This window comes from Pseudorca crassidens, chromosome X (assembly GCF_039906515.1).
Source record: "Pseudorca crassidens isolate mPseCra1 chromosome X, mPseCra1.hap1, whole genome shotgun sequence".
Taxonomy (NCBI): Eukaryota; Metazoa; Chordata; class Mammalia; order Artiodactyla; family Delphinidae; genus Pseudorca; species Pseudorca crassidens.
Window position 1 is genome coordinate 78,398,157 of NC_090317.1, and position 19,325 is coordinate 78,417,481.

A 19,325-nucleotide genomic window follows, 5' to 3' on the forward strand; every position below is an offset into this window, starting at 1 on the left:
TACAGATTCAATGCAATCCCTAACAAAGTATCAAGGGCATTTTTCACAGAACTACAACAAATAATTTAAAAATTTGTATGGAAACACAAAAGACCCCTAATAGCCAAAACAACTTGAGAAAGAAAAACAGAGCTGGAGAAATAATACTCCCTGAATCCAGACTATACTACAAAGCTACAGTAATCAGAACAGTATGGTACTGGCTCAAAAACAGACACATAACTCAATAGAAAATAATAGAGAGCCTAGGAAAAAACACACACTTATGGTCAATTAATGTACAACAAAGGAGGCAAGAATACACAATGGAGAAAAGACAGTCTCTTCAATAAGTGGTGCTGGGAAAACTGGACAGCTACATATAAGAGAATGAAATTAGAAAATTCTGTAACACGACATAAAAAATAAATTCAAAATGAATTAAAGATCTAAATGTAAGACTGTAAACCATAAAACTCCTAAAGGAAAACATAGGCAGAACACTCTGACATAAATCAGAGCGATATGTTTTTGGATCTGTTTCCCAAAGCAAAGGAAATAAAAGTAAAAATAAACAAATGACACCTAATTAGACTTAAAAGCTACTGCACAGCAAAGGAAACCTTTGACAAAATGAAAAGACAACCTACTGAATGGGAGAAAATATTTGTTAGTGATATGACTGATATGGGGTTAATGTCCAAAATATATAAACAGCACATACAACTCAACGTAAAAAAGCCAAACAACTCAATTAAAAAATGGGCAGAAGACCTGAGTAGACATTTTTCCAAAGAAGACATACAGATGGCCAACAGGCACATGAAAAGATGCTCAATGTTGCTAATCATCTCCGAAATCCAAATAAAAACTAAAGTGAGACATCACCTCACACCTGTCAGAATGGCTATTGTCAAAAGGACCACAAAAAATAACAAGTGTTGGTGAGGATGTGGAGAAAAGGGAGCCCTACTGTACTGTTGGTGGGAATGTACACTGGTGTAGCCATTATAAAAATACTAAGGCGATTCTTCAAAAAACTAAAAATAGCATTACCATATGATCCAGTTATTCCATCCCTGTGTATATATCTGAAGAGAACAAAATCACTGATTTGGAAAAAATATATGCACCCCAATGTTCATAGCAGCATTATTTACAATAGTCAAGATATGGAAGCAACCTTAGTGTCCATAAACAGATGATTGGATACAGAAGCTGTGGTGTATATACAATGAAATATTACTCAGCCTTAGAAAAGAATGAAATTTTGTCATTTGAAAAAATTTGAATGGACCTAGAGGGTATTATGCTGGGTGAAAAAATCAGAGAAAGGTAATTACTGTATGCTACCACTTATATGTGGAATCTAAAAAATAAAACGAATGAAAATAGCAAAACAGAAACAGACTCACAGATATAGAGAACACACTAGTGGTTATCACTGGGAAGAAGGATGGAGGAGGGGCAATATGGGGTAGGAGATTAAGAGGTACCAACTTCTATGCATAAAATAAATAAGATACAAGGTTTTATTGTATAGTGCAGAGAACAGTCATAGGGAAATAGTCAATATTTTATAATAACTTTAAATGTAGTAAAATATAGAATTTTACTATACTGATTCAATACTATAAAATACTGAATCACTATGTTGTACACCTAAAATTAATATAGTATTGTAAATAACTGTACTTTAATAAAAAATAAAAATATAATACTCAAAAAAAAGAATTCTGTAAATCTATTCCCTGCTACTAGAAATTATGTCAGATGGATTTGAGAAGATGGTGGAAGAGTAAGACGTGGAGATGACCTTCCTCCCCATAGATACATCAGAAATACATCTACACATGGAACTGCTCCTATAGAACATGCACTGAATGCTGGCAGAAGACCTCAGACCTCCCAAAAGGCAAGAAACTCCCCATGTACCTGGGTAGGGCAAAAGAAAAAAAGAAAAAACAGAGACAAAAGAATAGGGATGGGACCTGAACCAGTGGGAGGGAGCTGTGAAGGAGGAAAGGTTTCCACACACTAGAAGCCCCTTCGTGGGCTGAGACTGTGGGTAGTGGAGGGGGGAAGCTGCAGAGCCACGGGGGAGAGCGCAGCCACAGGGGTGCAGAGGGCAAAGCGGAGAGACTCCTGCATGGAGGATCGGTGCCGACTGGCACTCACCAGCCCAAGAGGCTTGTCTGCTCACCCACCGGGGTGGGCGGGGGCTGGGAGATGAGGCTCTGGCGTTGGTCGGATTGCAGGGAGAGGACTGGGTTTGGCGGCGTGAACACAGGCTGAAGGGGGCTAGTGCACCACGGCTAGCCAGGAGGGAGTCCAGGGAAAAGTCTGGACCTGCCGAAGAGGCAAGAGACTTTTTCTTCCCTCTTTGATTCCTGGTGTGAGAGGAGAGGGGACCAAGAGTGCTGCTTAAAGAGCTCCAGAGACCGGTGCTAGATGTGGCTATCAGCACAGACCACAGAGATGGGCATGGGATGTTTAGGCTGCTGCTGCAGCCACCAAAAACCTGTGTGCGAGCACAGGTCACTACCCACCCCTCCCCTCCCTGGAGCCTGTGTAGCCTGGCACTGCCAGGGTCCCGTGATCCAGGGACAACTTCCCCAGGAGAACGCATGGCATGCATCAGGCTGCTGAAACATTACGCAGGCCTCTGCTTGCCCCGCATCCGTACCCCTCCCTCACCCCAGCCTGAGTGAGACACAGACACCAAATCAGCTTTTCCTTTAACCCCGTCCTGTCTGAGTGAAGAACAGACGCCCTCAGGCGACCTACACACAGAAGTGGGGCCAAATCCAAAGCTGAACACCAGGAGCTGTGCGAACAAAGAAGAGAAAGGGAAATTTCTCCCAGCAGCCTCAGAAGAAGCAGATTAAAGCTCCACAATCAACTTGATGTACCCTGCATCTCTGGATTACCTGAATAGACAGCGAATCATCCTAAATTGAGGAGGTGGACATTGGGAGCAAGATATATTATTTTTTCCCCTTTTCCTCTTTCTGGGAGTGTGTATGTGTATGCTTCTGTGTGAGATTTTGTCTTTATAGCTTTGCTTTCACCATTTGTCCTAGGTTTCTGTCCATCCGTTTTTTTTTTTTTTACTTAAAAATTTTTTTCTTCAGTTATTTTTTATTTTAATAACTTTATTTTATTTTATCATCTTTCTTTCTTTCTTTCTTTCTATTTTTTTCTCCCTTTTATTCTGAGCCATGTGGATGAAAGGCTCTTGGTGCTCCAGCCAGGAGTCGGTGCTGTGCTTCTGAGGTGGGAGAGCCAAATTCAGGACACTGGTCCATAAGATACCTCCCAGCTCCACGTAATATCAAACAGCAAAAATCTCCCAGAGGTCTCCATCTCAACACAAACACCCAGCTTCACTCAATGACCAGCAAGCTACAGTGCAGGATACCCAATGCCAAACAATTAGCAAGACAGGAACACAGCCCTATCCATTAGCAGAGAGGCTGCCTAAAATCATAATAGGTCCACAGACACCCCAAAACACACAAGCAGAAGTGGACCTGCCCACCAGAAAGACAAGATCCAGCCTCATCCACCAGAACACAGGCACTAGTCCCCTACACCAGGAAGCCTACAAAACCCACTGAAACAGCTTTACCCACTGAGGAGAGACAACAGAAATAACGGGAACTACAAAGATGCAGCCTGCGAAAAGGAGACCACAAACACAGTAAGATAAGCAAAATGAGAAAACAGAAAAACACACAGCAGATGAAGGAGCAAGGAAAAACCCACCAGACCTAACAAATGAAGAGGAAATAGGCAGTCTACCTGAAAAAGAATTCAGAATAATGATAGTAAAGATGATCCAAAATCTTGGAAATAGAATAGAGAAAATGCAAGAAACATTTAACAAGGACGTAGAAGAACTAAAGAGGAAACAAGCAATGATGAACAACACAATAAATGAAATTAAAAATACTCTAGAAGGGATCAATAGCAGAATAACTGAGGCAGAAGAACGGATAAGTGACCTGGAAGATAAAATAGTGGAAATAACTATTGCAGAGCTGAGTAAAGAAAAAAGAATGAAAAGAACTGAGGACAGTCTCAGAGACACCTGGGACATATTAAACACACCAACATTCGAATTATAGGGGTCCCAGAAGAAGAAGAGAAAAAGAAAGGGGCTGAGAAAATATTTGAAGAAATTATAGTTGAAAACTTCCCTAATATGGGAAAGGAAATAGTTAATCAAGTCCAGGAAGCACAGAGAGTCCCATACAGGATAAATCCAAGGAGAAATACGCCAAGACACATATTAATCAAACTGTCAAAAATTAAATACAAAGAAAGCATATTAAAAGCAGCAAGGGAAAAACAACAAATAACACACAAGGGAATCCCCATAAGGTTAACAGCTGAACTTTCAGCAGAAACTCTGCAAGCCAGAAGGGAGTGGCAGGACATATTTAAAGTGATGAAGGAGAAAAACATACAACTAAGATTACTCTACCCACCAAAGATCTCATTCAGATTTGATGGAGAAATTAAAAGCTTTACAGACAAGCAAAACCTGAGAGAATTCAGCAACATCAAACCAGCTTTACAACAAATGCTAAAGGAACTTCTCTAGGCAAGAAACACAGGAGAAAGAAAATACCTACAATAACAAACCCAAAACAATTAAGAATATAGGAATAGGAACATACATATCAGTAATTACCTTAAATGTAAATGGATTAAACGCTCCCACCAAAAGACACAGACTGGCTGAATGGATACAAAAACAAGACCCATATATATGCCTCTCCTATGTTCTATAGGAGACCCACTTCAGACCTAAGGACACACAGAGGGTGAAATTGAGGGGATGGAAAAAGATATTCCATGCAAATGGAAATCAAAAGAAAGCTGCAGTAACAATTCTCATATCAGACAAAATAGACTTTAAAATAAAGACTATTACAAGAGACAAAGAAGGACACTACATAATGATCAAGGGATAAAACCAAGAAGAAGATATCACAATTGTAAATATTTATGCACCCAACATAGGAGCACCTCAGTACATAAGGCAAATACTAACAGCCATGAAAGGGGAAATCGACAGTAACACAATCATAGTAGGGGACCTTAACACCCCACATTCACCAATGGACAGATCATCCAAAATGAAATCAAATAAGGAAAAACAAGCTGTAAATGATTAAACAAGATGGACTTAATTGATATTTGTCAGACATTCCATCCAAAAACAACAGAATACACATTTTTCTCAAGTGCTCAGGGAACATTCTCCAGGTTAGATCATATCTTGGGTCACAAATCAGGTCTTGGTAAATCTAAGAAAATTGAAATCATATCAATTATCTTTTCTGACCACAATGCTATGAGATTAGATATCAATTACAGGAAAAGATCTGTAAAAAATACAAACACATGGAGGCTAAACAATACACTACTTAATAACCAAGTGATCACTGAAGAAATAAAAAAATACCTAGAAACAAATGACAATGGAGACACGATGATCCAAAACATATGGGATGCAGCAAAAACAGTTCAAAGAGGGAAGTTTATAGAAATAAAATCCTACCGCAAGAAACAGGAAACAGCTCAAATAAACAACCTAACTTTGCACCTAAAGCAATTAGAGAAAGAAAAACAAAAAAAAAAAAACCCCAAAGTTAGCAGAAGGAAAGAAATCATAAAGATCAGATCAGAAATACATGAAGGAACCGATAGCAAAGATCAATGAAACTAAAACCTGGTTCTTTGAGAAAATAAACAAAATTGATAAACCATTAGCCAGACTTATCAAAAAAAAAAAGGGAGAAGACTCAAATCAATAGAATTAGAAATGAAAAAGAAGTAACAACTGACACTGCAGAAATACAAAGAATCATGAAAGATTACTACAAGCAACTCTATGCCAATAAAATGGACAACCTGGAAGACATGGAAAAATTCTTAGAAATGCACCACCTGCCGAGACTTAACCAGGAAGAAACAGAAAATACGAACAGACCAATCACAAGCACTGAAATTGCAACCATGATTAAAAATCTTCCAACAAACAAAAGCCCAGGATCAGATGGCTTCACAGGCAAATTCTATCAAACATTTAGAGAACAGATAAGACCTATCCTGCTCAAACTCTTCCAAAATATAGCAGAGGGAAGAACACTCCCAAAATCATTCTACGAGGCCACCATCACCCTGATACCAAAACCAGACAAAGATGTCACAAAGAAAGAAAACTACAGGCCAATATCACTGATGAATATAGATGCAAAAATCCTCAACAAAATACTAGCAAACAGAATCCAACAGCACATTAAAAGGATCATACACCATGAGAAAGTGGGGTTTCGTCCAGGAATGCAAGGATTCTTCAATATACGCAAATCAATCAACGTGATATACCACATTAACAAATTGAAGAAGAAAAACCATATGATCCTCTCAACAGATGCAGAGAAAGCTTTCGACAAAATTCAACACCCATTTTTGATAAAAACCCTGCAGAAAGTGGGCATAGAGGGAACTTACCTCAACATAATAAAGGCCACATATGACAAACCCACAGTCAACATCATCCTCAATGGTGAAAAGCTGAAACCATTTCCAATAAGATAATGAACAAGACAAGGTTGCCCACTCTCACATTCTTATTCAACATAGCTTTGGAAGTTTTAGCTACAACAATCCGAGAAGTAAAAGAAATAAAAGGAATCCAAATCAAAAGAGAAGAATTAAAGATGTCACTGTTTGCAGATGACATGATACTATACATAGAGAATCGTAAAGGAGCTACCAGAAAACTACTAGATCTAATCAATGAATTTGGTAAAGTAGCAGGATACAAAATTAATGCACAGAAATCTCTGGCATTCCTATACACTAATGATGAAAAATCTGAAAGTGAAATTAAGAAAACACTCCCATTTACCATTTCAAAAAAGAATAAGATATCTAGGAATAAACTTACCTAAGGAGACAAAAGACCTGTATGCAGAAAATTATAAGACACTGCTGAAAAAAATTAAAGTTGATACAACTAGATGCAGAGATATACCATGTTCTTGGACTGGAAGAATCAACATTGTGAAAATGACTCTACTACCCAAAGCAATCTACAGATTCAATGCAATCCCTATCAAACTACCACTGGCATTTTTCACAGAACTAGAAGCAAATATTTCACTATTTTCATGGAAACACAAAAGACCCCTAATAGCCAAAGCAATCTTGAGAACGAAAAATGGAGCTGGAGGAATCAGGCTCCCTGACTTCAGACTATACTACAAAGCTACAGTAATCAAGGCAGTATGGGACTGGCACAAAAACAGAAATATAGATCAATGGAACAGGATAGAAAGCCCAGAGATAAACCCATGCACATATGGTCACCTTATCTTTGATAAAGGAGGCAAGAATATACAGTGTAGAAAAGACAACCTCTTCAATAAGTGGTGCTGGGCAAACTGGACATGTAAAAGAATGAAATTAGAACACTCCCTAACACCATACATAAAAATAAACTCAAAATGGATTGAAGACCTAAATGTAAGGCCAGACACCATCAAACTCTTAGAAGAAAACATAGGCAAAACACTCTATGACATAAATCACAGCAAGATCCTTTTTGACCCACCTCCTAGAGAAATGGAAATAAAAACAAAAATAAACAAATGGGACCTAATGAAACTTCAAAGCTTTTGGCCAGCAAAGGAAACCATAAACAAGACCAAAAGAAAACCCTCTGAATGGGAGAAAGTATTTGCTAATGAAGCAACTGACAAAGGATTAATATCCACAATTTACAAGCAGCTCATACAGCTGAATAACAAAAACCAAACAATCCAATCCAAAATGGGCAGAAGACCTAAATAGACATTTCTCCAAAGAAGATATACAGATTGCCAGCAACACATGAAAGAATGCTCAGCATCATTAATCATTAGAGAAATGTGAATCAAAACTACAATGAGATATCATCTCACACCAGTCAGAATGGCCATCATCCAAAAATCTAGAAACAATAAATGCTGGAGAGGGTGTGGAGAAAAGGGAACATTCTTACACTGTTGGTTGGAATGTAAATAGATACAGCCACTATGGAGAACAGTATGGAAGTTCCTTGAAAATGTAAAAATAGAACTACCATATGACCTAGCAATCCCACTACTGGGCATACACCCTGAGAAATCCATAATTCAAAGAGAGTCATGTACCTAAATGTTCATTGCAGCTCTATTTACAACAGCCAGGACATGGAATTAACCTAAGTGTCCATCAACAGATGAATGAATAAAGATGTGGCTCATATATACAATGGAATATTACTCATCCATAAAAAGAAATGAAATTGAGTTATTTGTAGTGAGGTGGATGAACCTAGAGTCTGTCATAGAGTGAAGTAAGTGAGAAAGAGAAAACAAATACCTTATGCTAACACATATATATGGTGTCTAAGAAAAAAAATGTCACAAAGAACCTAGGGGTAAGATGGGAATAAGGACACAGACCTACTAGAGAATGGACTTGAGGATAAGAGGAGGGGGAAGGGTAAGATGTGACAAAGTGAGTGAGTGGCATGGACATATATACACTACCAAACATAAAATAGATAGCTAGTGGGAAGCAGCTGCATAGCACAGGGAGATCAGCTCGGTGCTTTGTGACCACCTAGAGGGGTGGGATAGGGAGTGTGGAAGGGAGGGAGACACAAGAGGGAAGAGATTGGCTTCCCTGGTGGAGCAGTGGTTGAGAATCTGCCTGCTAATGCAGGTGACACGGGTTCGAGCCCTGGTTTTGGAAGATCCCACATGCCACAGAGCAACTAGACCCGTGAGCTCAACTACTGAGCCTGCACGTCTGGAGCCTGTGCTTTGCAACCTTAGAGGCCACGATAGTGAAGAGGCCCATGCACCACGATGAAGAGTGGCCCCCGCTTGCCACAACTAGAGAAAGCCCTCGCACAGAAACGAAGACCCAACACAGCCAAAAATAAATAAATAAAAGATAACTATTAAAAAAAAAGGAAGAGATATGGGAACATATGTATATGTATAACTGATTCACTTTTTTATAAAGCAGAAATTAACACACCATTGTAAAACAATTATGCTCCAATATAGATGTTAAAAAAAATAGAAACCGTGTCAAATATTCTTTTTTTTTTCTTGCGGTACACAGGCCTCTCACTGCTGTGGCCTCTCCCGCCGCAGAGCACAGGCTCTGGACTCACAGGCTCAGCGGCCATGGCCCACGGGCCCAGCTGCTCTGCGGCATGTGGGATCCTCCCTGACCGGGGCATGAACCCGCGTCCACTGCTTCAGCAGGCGGACTCTCAACCACTGCACCACAAGAGAAGCCCAATGTCAAATATTCTTAATAACATTAATAGCCACATACTGTTGCATGATATTGCAGAAGGAGCATTGGAGTCAGATTCAGGTTTTAATACAAACTGCCATTTATTACTTGTGTAACCTTGGCGGTTACTTAACCTCTGAACTTGAGTTGGCTCACCTGCAAGTTAAATCATATATGCAAAGTACTTGGCACAAAATAGATTACAAATGTTAATTTCATTTCATTCATCTGAAGCCAGAAAACTTAAATCCTCACTTTGCTACATATTACCTATATCAAGTGTTCGCAAGGAAGTCATTTAACCTTGCCGAGCTCTAGTTTTCTCATCTGTAAAATAAAGTTGCTATGAAGATTATATAGAACTGTATATTGAAATGTACCTCTAGATAGTCTGCTAAGCAATGTCTGCATACAGGGCAGTTTTAAAGAAAGAGAAAGAAAATATACCAGTCTTACCTCATTGCCACATTACTTCCATCTATGACAACTGGTCTCAAATTGTCACTGTTGTCTATTTCATCTTCAAGAGACAGTTCAGGGCTTGCAACTTCTCTGGAGCTGGGACCCCGAGGCACTAACAAACTCAAGTTGACTTGCCCTTCCAAATCACCTTTGTTTCCAAGTCTGACAAGTTCTGCCAGTACATCATTAATAAGCGATTCTGGACCCAGCTTATTCAGTACTAATTGAATCTGTTCCTCTGCATAGCCCAGCTTTAAAGCAAAATCCATCTTGGTTTGGTATTCTTTTTCCAAGTCAAGCTTCCCATCCTGTAGAATGCTACTCTGGGAGAAGCTTGGATGATCTAGGCAGGGTGATCTACAAAGCTGGCGGTGTGGCTTAGAGGGAATATCCTTTTTCTTCAACTGAACATCTCCAGGTTGGCAGCTGTTGTCATTACTGCTGCTTTTAAGGCTCATCTGTTCAGGGTCACTCTCAGAGTTCAACTCTTCAGAATCAGCATTATGCTGCTCTGTGTTCTCTTGCTTAGGCTGCTGCTTCTCTTCCTTGGAGGCATTCTTCTTCATTTTTGGTGTTTCCACTGCAGCTGTGGCCGTCATCCCGTTTAGTGGGCAATCTGAGGTCTAATCAGCTCTTTTTCTTTTTAGCCTTCTTGGAATCCATGTACATTGGCCTCCCTTTGTGTAAAATGGGGTGGTAGTGATGGCACAAGGGTTTGCCTGTTTGGTTTGTTATGTTTAGATGTTACCAGTTCCTACAAATAAACACACATACCATAATCATGTTTAGTAAACTTATGAAAAAGTATTTTAGAACACAGTGTTTTCTTCCTAAGAAACTACAGTTGTCTGACATTATATTTTTCTGCTTATAATGATTGGACTCTTGAAATATTACCAAGCATCTTTTCAGACCACAATGATATGAGACTATAAAATTTACTACAACATAAACAACTAAAAGAAAATAATTGAACACATGGAGTCTAGACAGCATGTTACTAAATGACCAATAGGTCATTGAAGAAATCAAATAGAAAATAAAAAATATTTTGAGATAAAAATGTAAACACAATGATACAAATATCTATGGGACTGAAGCAAAGCAGTTGTAAGAGGGAAGTTTATAGTGATGCAAGCCTGCCTCAGGAAACAAGAAAAGTCTCAAGTAAAGAATCTAAACTAAAGGAACTAGAAAATTAAGAAGAAACAAAACCCAGAGTTAGTAGAAAGAAATGAATAATAAAGATTAGAGCAGAAATAAATGAAATACAGACTAAAAAACAATGGAAAAATCAATGAAAGTAAGGCCTGGTTCTTTGAAAAGATATACAAAATTGATAAAACTTTAGCCAGACTCATCAAACAAAAGAGACAGAGAGGGCCTAAATAAATAAAATCAGAAGTGAAAAAGATGTTACAACTGACAGCACAGAAATACAAAGAATTATAAGAAATTTCTACAAAAAATTATATGCCAAAAAGTGGACAACCTGAAAGAAATGGATAAATTCCTAGAAACACAGTTTCTCAAGACTGAATCAGGAATAAATAAAAATATGAACAGACCAATTGCCAGTAATGAAATTAAATCTGTAATTAAAAACCTCCCATCAAACAAAAGTCCAGCATAAGATGGCTTCACAGGTAAACATTTTTAAAAGAGTTACTGCCTCTCCTTCTCAGACTATTCCAGAAAGTTGAAGAGGAGGGAATGCTTTCAATGCTGCTTCCAAGCCAGCATTACCCTGATAACAAAACTAGACAAAGACAACATAAAAAAGAAAATTACAGGCCAAAATCACTGATAAACATAAATGCAAAAACACTCAACAAAATATTAGCAAACTAAATTCAACACTAAGCTAAAAGGTTCACACACCATGATCCAGTGGGATTTATCCCAGGGATGCAAGGATTTTTCAATATCTGCAAATTAATCAATGTGATATACCACATTAACAAATTGAAGAATAAAAATCATATGATCACTTCAATTGATGCATAAAAAGCTTTTGACAAAATTTAACATCTGTTTATGATAAAAACTCTCCAGAAAGTGGGTATAGAGTTAAGATACCTCAACATAATAAAGGCCATATATACCCCAACAACCAACATTATACTCAATTGTGAAAACCAGAAAGCATTTCCTCCAAGATCAGGAACAAGACAAGTTGGCCTACTCTCACCACTTTTATTCAACACAGTATTGGAAGCTCTAGCCACAGCAATCATATAAGAAAAAGAAATAAAAGTAATCCAAATTGGAAAGAAAGAAGTAAAACCTCTTGCAGATGACATTATACTATATATAGAAACCCTGAAGACTCCACCAAAAAAGCTATTAGAACTGACAAATGAGATAAAGTTGCAGGATACAAAATTAATATACAGAAATCTCTAATGTTTCTATACACTAAAAACCATCTATCAGAAAGAGAAATTAACAAAACAATCCCATTTACAATTGCATCAAAAAGAATCAAATACCTAGAAATAAATTTAACCAGGGCAGTGAAAGACCTGTATTCTGAACAGGATAAGATACTGATGAAAGAAATTGAAAACAACACAAACAAATGAAAGATATACCTTGCTCATGGATTGGAAAAATTAATATTGTTAAAATTTCCATACTACACAAAGCAATCTACAGATTCAATGCAATCCCTATCAAAACATTAATGGTAGTTTTCACAGAACTAGAATAAATAATTCTAAAATTTATATGGAACCAAAAAAGGCACTGAATAGCCAAAGCAATTTTGAGAAAAAAGAACAAAGCTGGATGTATTATGCTCCTTGACTTAAAACTTTACTAAAAATTTATAGTAATTAAAATAGTGTGGTATTGGTACAAAAACAGACACATAGATCAATGGGAGAGAATAGAGAGCCAAAGAATAAACCAAAGTCTATTGGGTCAATTAATTTATGACAAAGGAGACAAGAATATACAATAGGGAAAAGACAGCCTCTTCAATAAATGGTGTTGGGAAAACTGGACACCTGCATGTAAAAGAATCAAACTGGACTAATTTCTTACACCATATACAAAAATAAATTCAAAATGGATTAAAGATTTAAGTGTAAGACTTGAAACCATAGAACACCTAGAAGAAAACATAAGCAGTATGCTTTTTGACAACAGTCTTAGCAACATTTTTTGGATCTGTGTCCTCAGGCAAGGGCAACAAAAGAAAAAAATAAACAAATGAGACTACATCAAACTAAAAAGTGCTTGTGCACTATCAACAAAAGAAAAGCAACCTACTGAATCAGAGAAGATATTTGCAAATGACATGTTAGATAAGGGCTTAATATTCAAAATATATAAAGAACTCATACAACTCAATAACAAAAAGCCCCAAACTTTCTGATTAAAAACTGGTCAGAGATATGAAAAGATCCCTAACTTCATTAATCATCAACAAAATGCATCAAAACCACAATATCACCTCACACCTATCACCTCACACCTATCAGGATGGCTATCATCAAAAAGACAACAACTAACTAGTGCTGGTGAGGATGTGAAGAAAAGGGAATACTCCTGCACTGTTGGTGAGAATGTAACTTGGCACAGCCAATATGGAAAATAGCATGGAGGTTCCCCAAAAAATTAAAAATAGAACTACCAGCATTTCCACTTCTGGATATTTACACAAAGTAAGCAAAAACACCAATTCAAAAAGATATATGCACCCTTATGTTCATTGCAACATTATTTACAGCAACCAAGCTATGAAAACAACTTAAGTGTCTATCAATAGATGAATGGATAAAAGAGGTGTGAGATATATTTGTGTATACACGCACACACACACACACACAGAATATTATTCAGCTATAAAAATTAATGAAATCTTGCCTTTTGAGACAACATGAATGAACCTAGAAGGTATTATTTTTGTTGTTGTTTTTTGTTTGTTTTTAGTTTCCTGACCAGGTATCAAACCTGGGTCCTTGGCAGTGAAAGCATGGAGTCCTAACCACTGGACCTCCAGGGAATTCCTTAGAAGGTATTATGTTAAGTGAAATAAGTCAGACAAAGAAAGACAAATACTGTAAATTTCACTTATATGTGGGATCTAAAAAACAAATCAAATGAATAAACATAACAAAACAGAAACAGACCAATAGATACAGAGAACAAGCTCGTGGTTGCTGGCTGGGGCTGGGTGGTGAGGGTGAGGGGTTGGGTGAAATAGGTGAAGAGGATTAAGAAGTACAGACTTCCAATAATAAAATAAATGTCACAGGGATCCAATACACAGCATAAGGAATATATAGTCAATAATGTCGTAATAATTTTGTATGGTGACAGATGGTTATTAGAATTTTGGGGTGATAATTTTGTAATGTATTTAAATGTCAAATCATTAAGTTGTAAACCTGAAGCTAACATAATATTGCACATCAACTATAATTCAATAAAAAATGATTGGACTCACATTAAAAAAATAGAGTCTCGAGAAGTCCGATGCACTATCCATTGCACTACAGAGCCATCTAAGTGTCTCTAATTCTCTACTAAATCTAGACACAAAATTTTCAGTGATAGTCATAGTGGTTTAATTCCCCCCCACACACAAAAGTCATATCTAAAGTTAACTGCTTATCACAAAAATGAAGGAAGAGAAACATGGCATTTCAACAGGGTGCAGAAACATACACATCTTTTAAGAACTCTTTTTTACTTTCTGCCAGGTAAATTCTCCGAATACCACACCATATTCTTCTAGCTAAAGCTGAACTCCACTCCTGAAGAGGACAACTTCTCCAGCATTACTTTTTGCAAAATATCAGGGTCCCCATCTACTGGGGAGACTGGTAAACCATTAAAATTGCTTTAAAGCAATTGAAGCTGGCTATAAGAGTCACGAATAGAGACGTGTGCTCCAGACAAGAAAAAAAGGTGTGTGCACACTCATGAATTGTATCTGCAGCCTCTTTTATCTACTGTAATTGTATTTATTATATTGTAAAAAGGAGAAAATCAACTTAATTTGCATGAGAAACTAGAATATTTGAAAAGAACATTAATTACAGAAGAGAAATAGGGGCATTTTATTTCTAAACTCCTTTCACCTACATCATCTGTCCCCTCAGGTTTGAGTTCTAACCTGTCCAAGGTGTTTCCTTTACTTTGAGCCTCGGTTTCCTCATATATGAAATGAGGATACGGATAGTTACCTCACAGAACAAGGATTACATAAAATGAGTAAGGAGAGTGCTTAGAAAAGTGAACAGAACATAGTAGGCTCTCAATATATGTAAAGGGTACAACAGACACCACCAGAAGTTTGGTTTAAAAAAAGAGAAGATTGACAGTGAGGCAAGACTATAGACCTGTGAGCATTGATAAGCTCTTCAGATAGCAGCTGTGCTCACTAATCTAAAACCAGACTATCTATGTAATTAGTGTACTAGGGTTTTCCAGTTACACTTTAATTCTATTCATTTAAACAAGAAGAAAATTCATCAGTAGTTTTATCTAAGAATAATATAGATAACTGCATACTTATCTTAGGAAAGTCACGTTTGGAAACAACATATGCACACAGAATTGACATCTCAGACCTGACATTCAGGCAGCATATGACTTCTCTAATGATTATATCACCACTTGTTACTTCAAATTTTTCCCTTAATGAATAGACACATAGACACCCATTTCACTGTCACTTCTCCATTAATCTTTGTTATATAAATTTTAAATCCTATTTCCTTTATAAGTTCCATATTTACTACTGACTTACATTTTATTCTCTTGAAAATAATTTCTAGTGCACACAGGAAATTGAAAACTTTCCTCTTGCATTTATTCAAAGCTCCAAAGTCACTTAACAAGAACTGTTTATAAGACTAAATGTATATTTTCCTGGCAAATGACAGGTACCTGTAAAAGATAAGTTTGACTGCTCTTAGCTAGCAGACCAAATGTCTAGTTATTACTGTGAAAGTTTCTTACTCAATAACCTAAGATAGAAGATAAATAAATGACTTGGCAGACATAAACTTTGATTTACTTTTTAAAGCCTTAAGCAAGTTTTTAAGAGAAATGCTGGTTGTCTGTCCTAAAACCTACGTAGGTGTGTAAGTATCATGTGTTTTTTTGTGTTTGTTTTGTGTTGTTTTACAATGCAAACTTCTTGAGGCAAAGATAGCAGGAAAGTCTTTTCATTCAAAAGAACAATCGCTGAGTGCCAGAAACTGTGATAAGCCCTGGGTCTAGAAGGAGAGATCAGAACTGATCCTGTCCTCAAAGAACTCTCAAACTAATTTTAAAAATGACTAGAAATGGCCCTAGGGAATGCTGAAACACAATTCTATAGAGGGTGATCATATCAATTTTAGTTCAAGTGGGGACAATTTTGAGAATGAAGGATCATTACTAATAATTACGTCAGAACAATAGGCATGAACTGGGGAATTCCCAGGCAAATATGGATGCATGGTTGGTCCTTTAAGTTACTTGAAAATTTCCATTTACATACAGAAGAGGGAATGTTCGATTCTAACTGCAGGGTGGGAGATGAGGGTGGTGGTTGAAGGGATTATGAAGAATTCAAGAAAGATATAATATTTGGAGTAATTTTCTGACTAATTAATTAATTAACATCTACTTAGTGCTATGTACCAAGAGACATGTTATCTGGTAGGGTGTAAAAACAGACAAGGATTCTGATCTCATAGTGCTTATAGTGGTGGTGGTGGGAGTGGAGATAGACAATAATCAAATACTTATATAATTCATAATTATAACCTGTGACAAATGATTAACTGTTAAAAAGTATAGGGACAATATGAGTTGAGTCTTAAAGGAAAGAGTAACAATTTACTGGGTAGGAAAGAATTTTTAATGTTATAGATATATGAAGATTAATATGATATTGTGCCTTAATTAATGCCTCATGCTTAATATTACTGGTGAAGATGGCTAAAGGAAAATAGTTACTTTTACTGAAAAAGGAAGGTGACTGGGGGGAAAACTTTCAAAGACGATGTTCTAGCTGTTACTTACGACAGGTATTGTAAAGAGTTTTTATCTTTCATTGTTATTGATTTAAAAAATCACAAATACTGACATATTTTGGAAAATCACATTCATCAGAAGAAATTAAAGGACTGGATATAATTTGTTTTAAGAAGTTGAGAGATTTGTCATCAGTTGGCTGTGTGTTATAGGTACAGAGCTTGCCTATAATTTTCTTAAGAATATAATAAACAAATGATTGAAAACTTGCCTTTGAAGCTAAAAAAACAGAAAAACAAATGCAGGCAAAAGCTGTCAAGAGTGACAAGGAATTTCCACCAAGGGAAAAAGAATCTTCACCTTACCATTCAGTCTGCTCAGTCCACTTTCTTCCTCCACCCCTCCCCCATCCTTTTATTACAAAATATGATTCGTTCATTTTGCATTTGCACAGAGTAATTTTCCAATATCCATCAGGTTCTACTACAAACCCCACTTCATCTTCTCCAAAATCTGCTAAACAACACCCTGTATGGAGACAGAAACATCTGACCATGTCTACTGAGCCAAAATCATTGGAAATATTCAAAAAAGTCCAATAACCATGTAGAACAGAGCCATCAAGCAGTAGCCAAATCAAGAACAGAATAGTTAATTCTCAATTATCTACATGTGACTAAGCCACTTTCTTATTTGTAGAGCAGTTAAATCTCAAACTGTGATCTGGGAAGGCATGTTTCAAGAGACACTTAGGGATACCTAATTAGACAGCTGCCCATTCCTTTCCCTTCTAGCAGGTTTTTCATAATAGGTATCCTCAAAGAAAATACCCATATCAAATACAGAAATACCCACAGGAATACAAATGATCATAAGAGATTACTATGAATAACTATATGCCAATAAAATGGACAACCTAGAAGAAATGGATAAATTCTTAGAAAGGTACAGTCTCCCAAGACTGAACCAGGAAGAAATAGAAAATATGAACAGACCAATTGCCAGTAATGAAATTGAATCAATAATCAAAAAACCTCCCAACCAATAAAAGTCCATGATCAGATGGCTTCACAGATGAATTCTACCAAACATTTAGAGAAGAGTTAACTCCTATCTTTCTCAAAGTATTCCAAAATTTACAGAGGAAAGAACACACCTGACCTCATTCTAAGAGGTCAGCATCACCCTGATACCAAAACCAGAAAAAGATATCACAAAAAAAGAAAATTAGAGATCAATATCACTGATGAACATAGATGCAAAAATCCTCAACAAAATATTAGCAAACAAAATCCAGCAATACATTAAAAGTATCATACACCATGATCAAGTGGGATTCATACCAGGGATGCAAAGATTTTTCAATATCCAAAAATCAATCAATGTGATACACATCATTAACAAACTGAAGAATAAAAATCATATGATCATCTCAATAAATGCAGAAAATACTTTTGTTAAAATTTGATATCCATCTATGATAAAAACTCTCCAGAAAGTGGGAATAGATGGAACCTACCTCAACATAATAAAAGCCATATATGAAAAACCCACAGCTAATATCATACTCAACAGTGAAAAGCTGAAAGCATTTCCTTTAAGATGAGGAACAAGAAAAGGGTGCCTGCCTGCTCTCACCACTTTTATTTAACATATAATTGGAAGTCCTAGCCACAACAATCAGACAAGAAAAATAAATAAAAGGAATCCAAATTGGAAAGGAAGGAGTAAAACTGTTACTATTTTGAGATGCCCTGACACTGCACAAAGAAAATCCTAAAACTGCCACCAGAAAACTACTAGAGCTCATAAACGAATTTGGTAAGGTTGCAGGATACAAAACTAATATAAAGAAATCTGTTGCATTTCTACAATAACAACAAACTATTAGAAAGAGAAATTAAGGAAACAATCCCATTTACCATCACATCAAAAAGAATAAAATACCTAGGAATAAATCTACCTAAAGAGGTAAAAGTCTTGTACTCAGAAAACTCTAAGACACTGATGAAAGACACTGAAGAGGACACAGATGGAAAGATATACCTTGTTTTTGAATTGGAAGAATTAATATTGTTAAAATGACTATACTACCCAGGGCAATCTATAGATTCAATACAATCCCCAATGCAATCCCTATCAAAATACTAAGGGCATTTTTCACAGAACTAGAACAAATAATTTAAAAATTTGTATGGAAACACAAAAGATCCTGAATGGCCCAAACAACTTGATAACAGAGCTGGAAGAATCATGCTCCCTGACTTCAGACTATACTACAAAGCTACAATAATCAAAACAGTATAGTACTGGCTCAGAAACAGACACATAGCTCAACGGAACAAAATGGCCCAGAAAAAAAAAAAAGCCCACACACTTATGATCAATTAATCTACAACAAAGCAAGAGTATACAATGGAGAAAAGACAGTCCCTTCAATAAGTGGTGCTGAGAAAACTGGACAGCTACAAGTAAATGAATGAAAATACAACATTTTCTAGCACCACATACAAAATTAAACTCAAAATGAATTAAAGACTGAAATG

The 19,325-nt window shown here is 36.7% G+C and overlaps 1 protein-coding gene across 1 annotated transcript in view; it reads right to left on the reverse strand.

The window, feature by feature from the left end:
- Window positions 1-19,325, reverse strand: part of ZC3H12B (zinc finger CCCH-type containing 12B) — a 661,885-nt gene that overhangs the window by 25,412 nt on the left and 617,148 nt on the right. Inside the window, exon 3 of the mRNA XM_067723920.1 lies at window positions 9,793-10,552. Coding sequence (XP_067580021.1) covers window positions 9,793-10,397 — 605 coding nt within the window. The 5' untranslated portion in view covers window positions 10,398-10,552. The remainder of the gene's footprint in view (window positions 1-9,792; window positions 10,553-19,325) is intronic.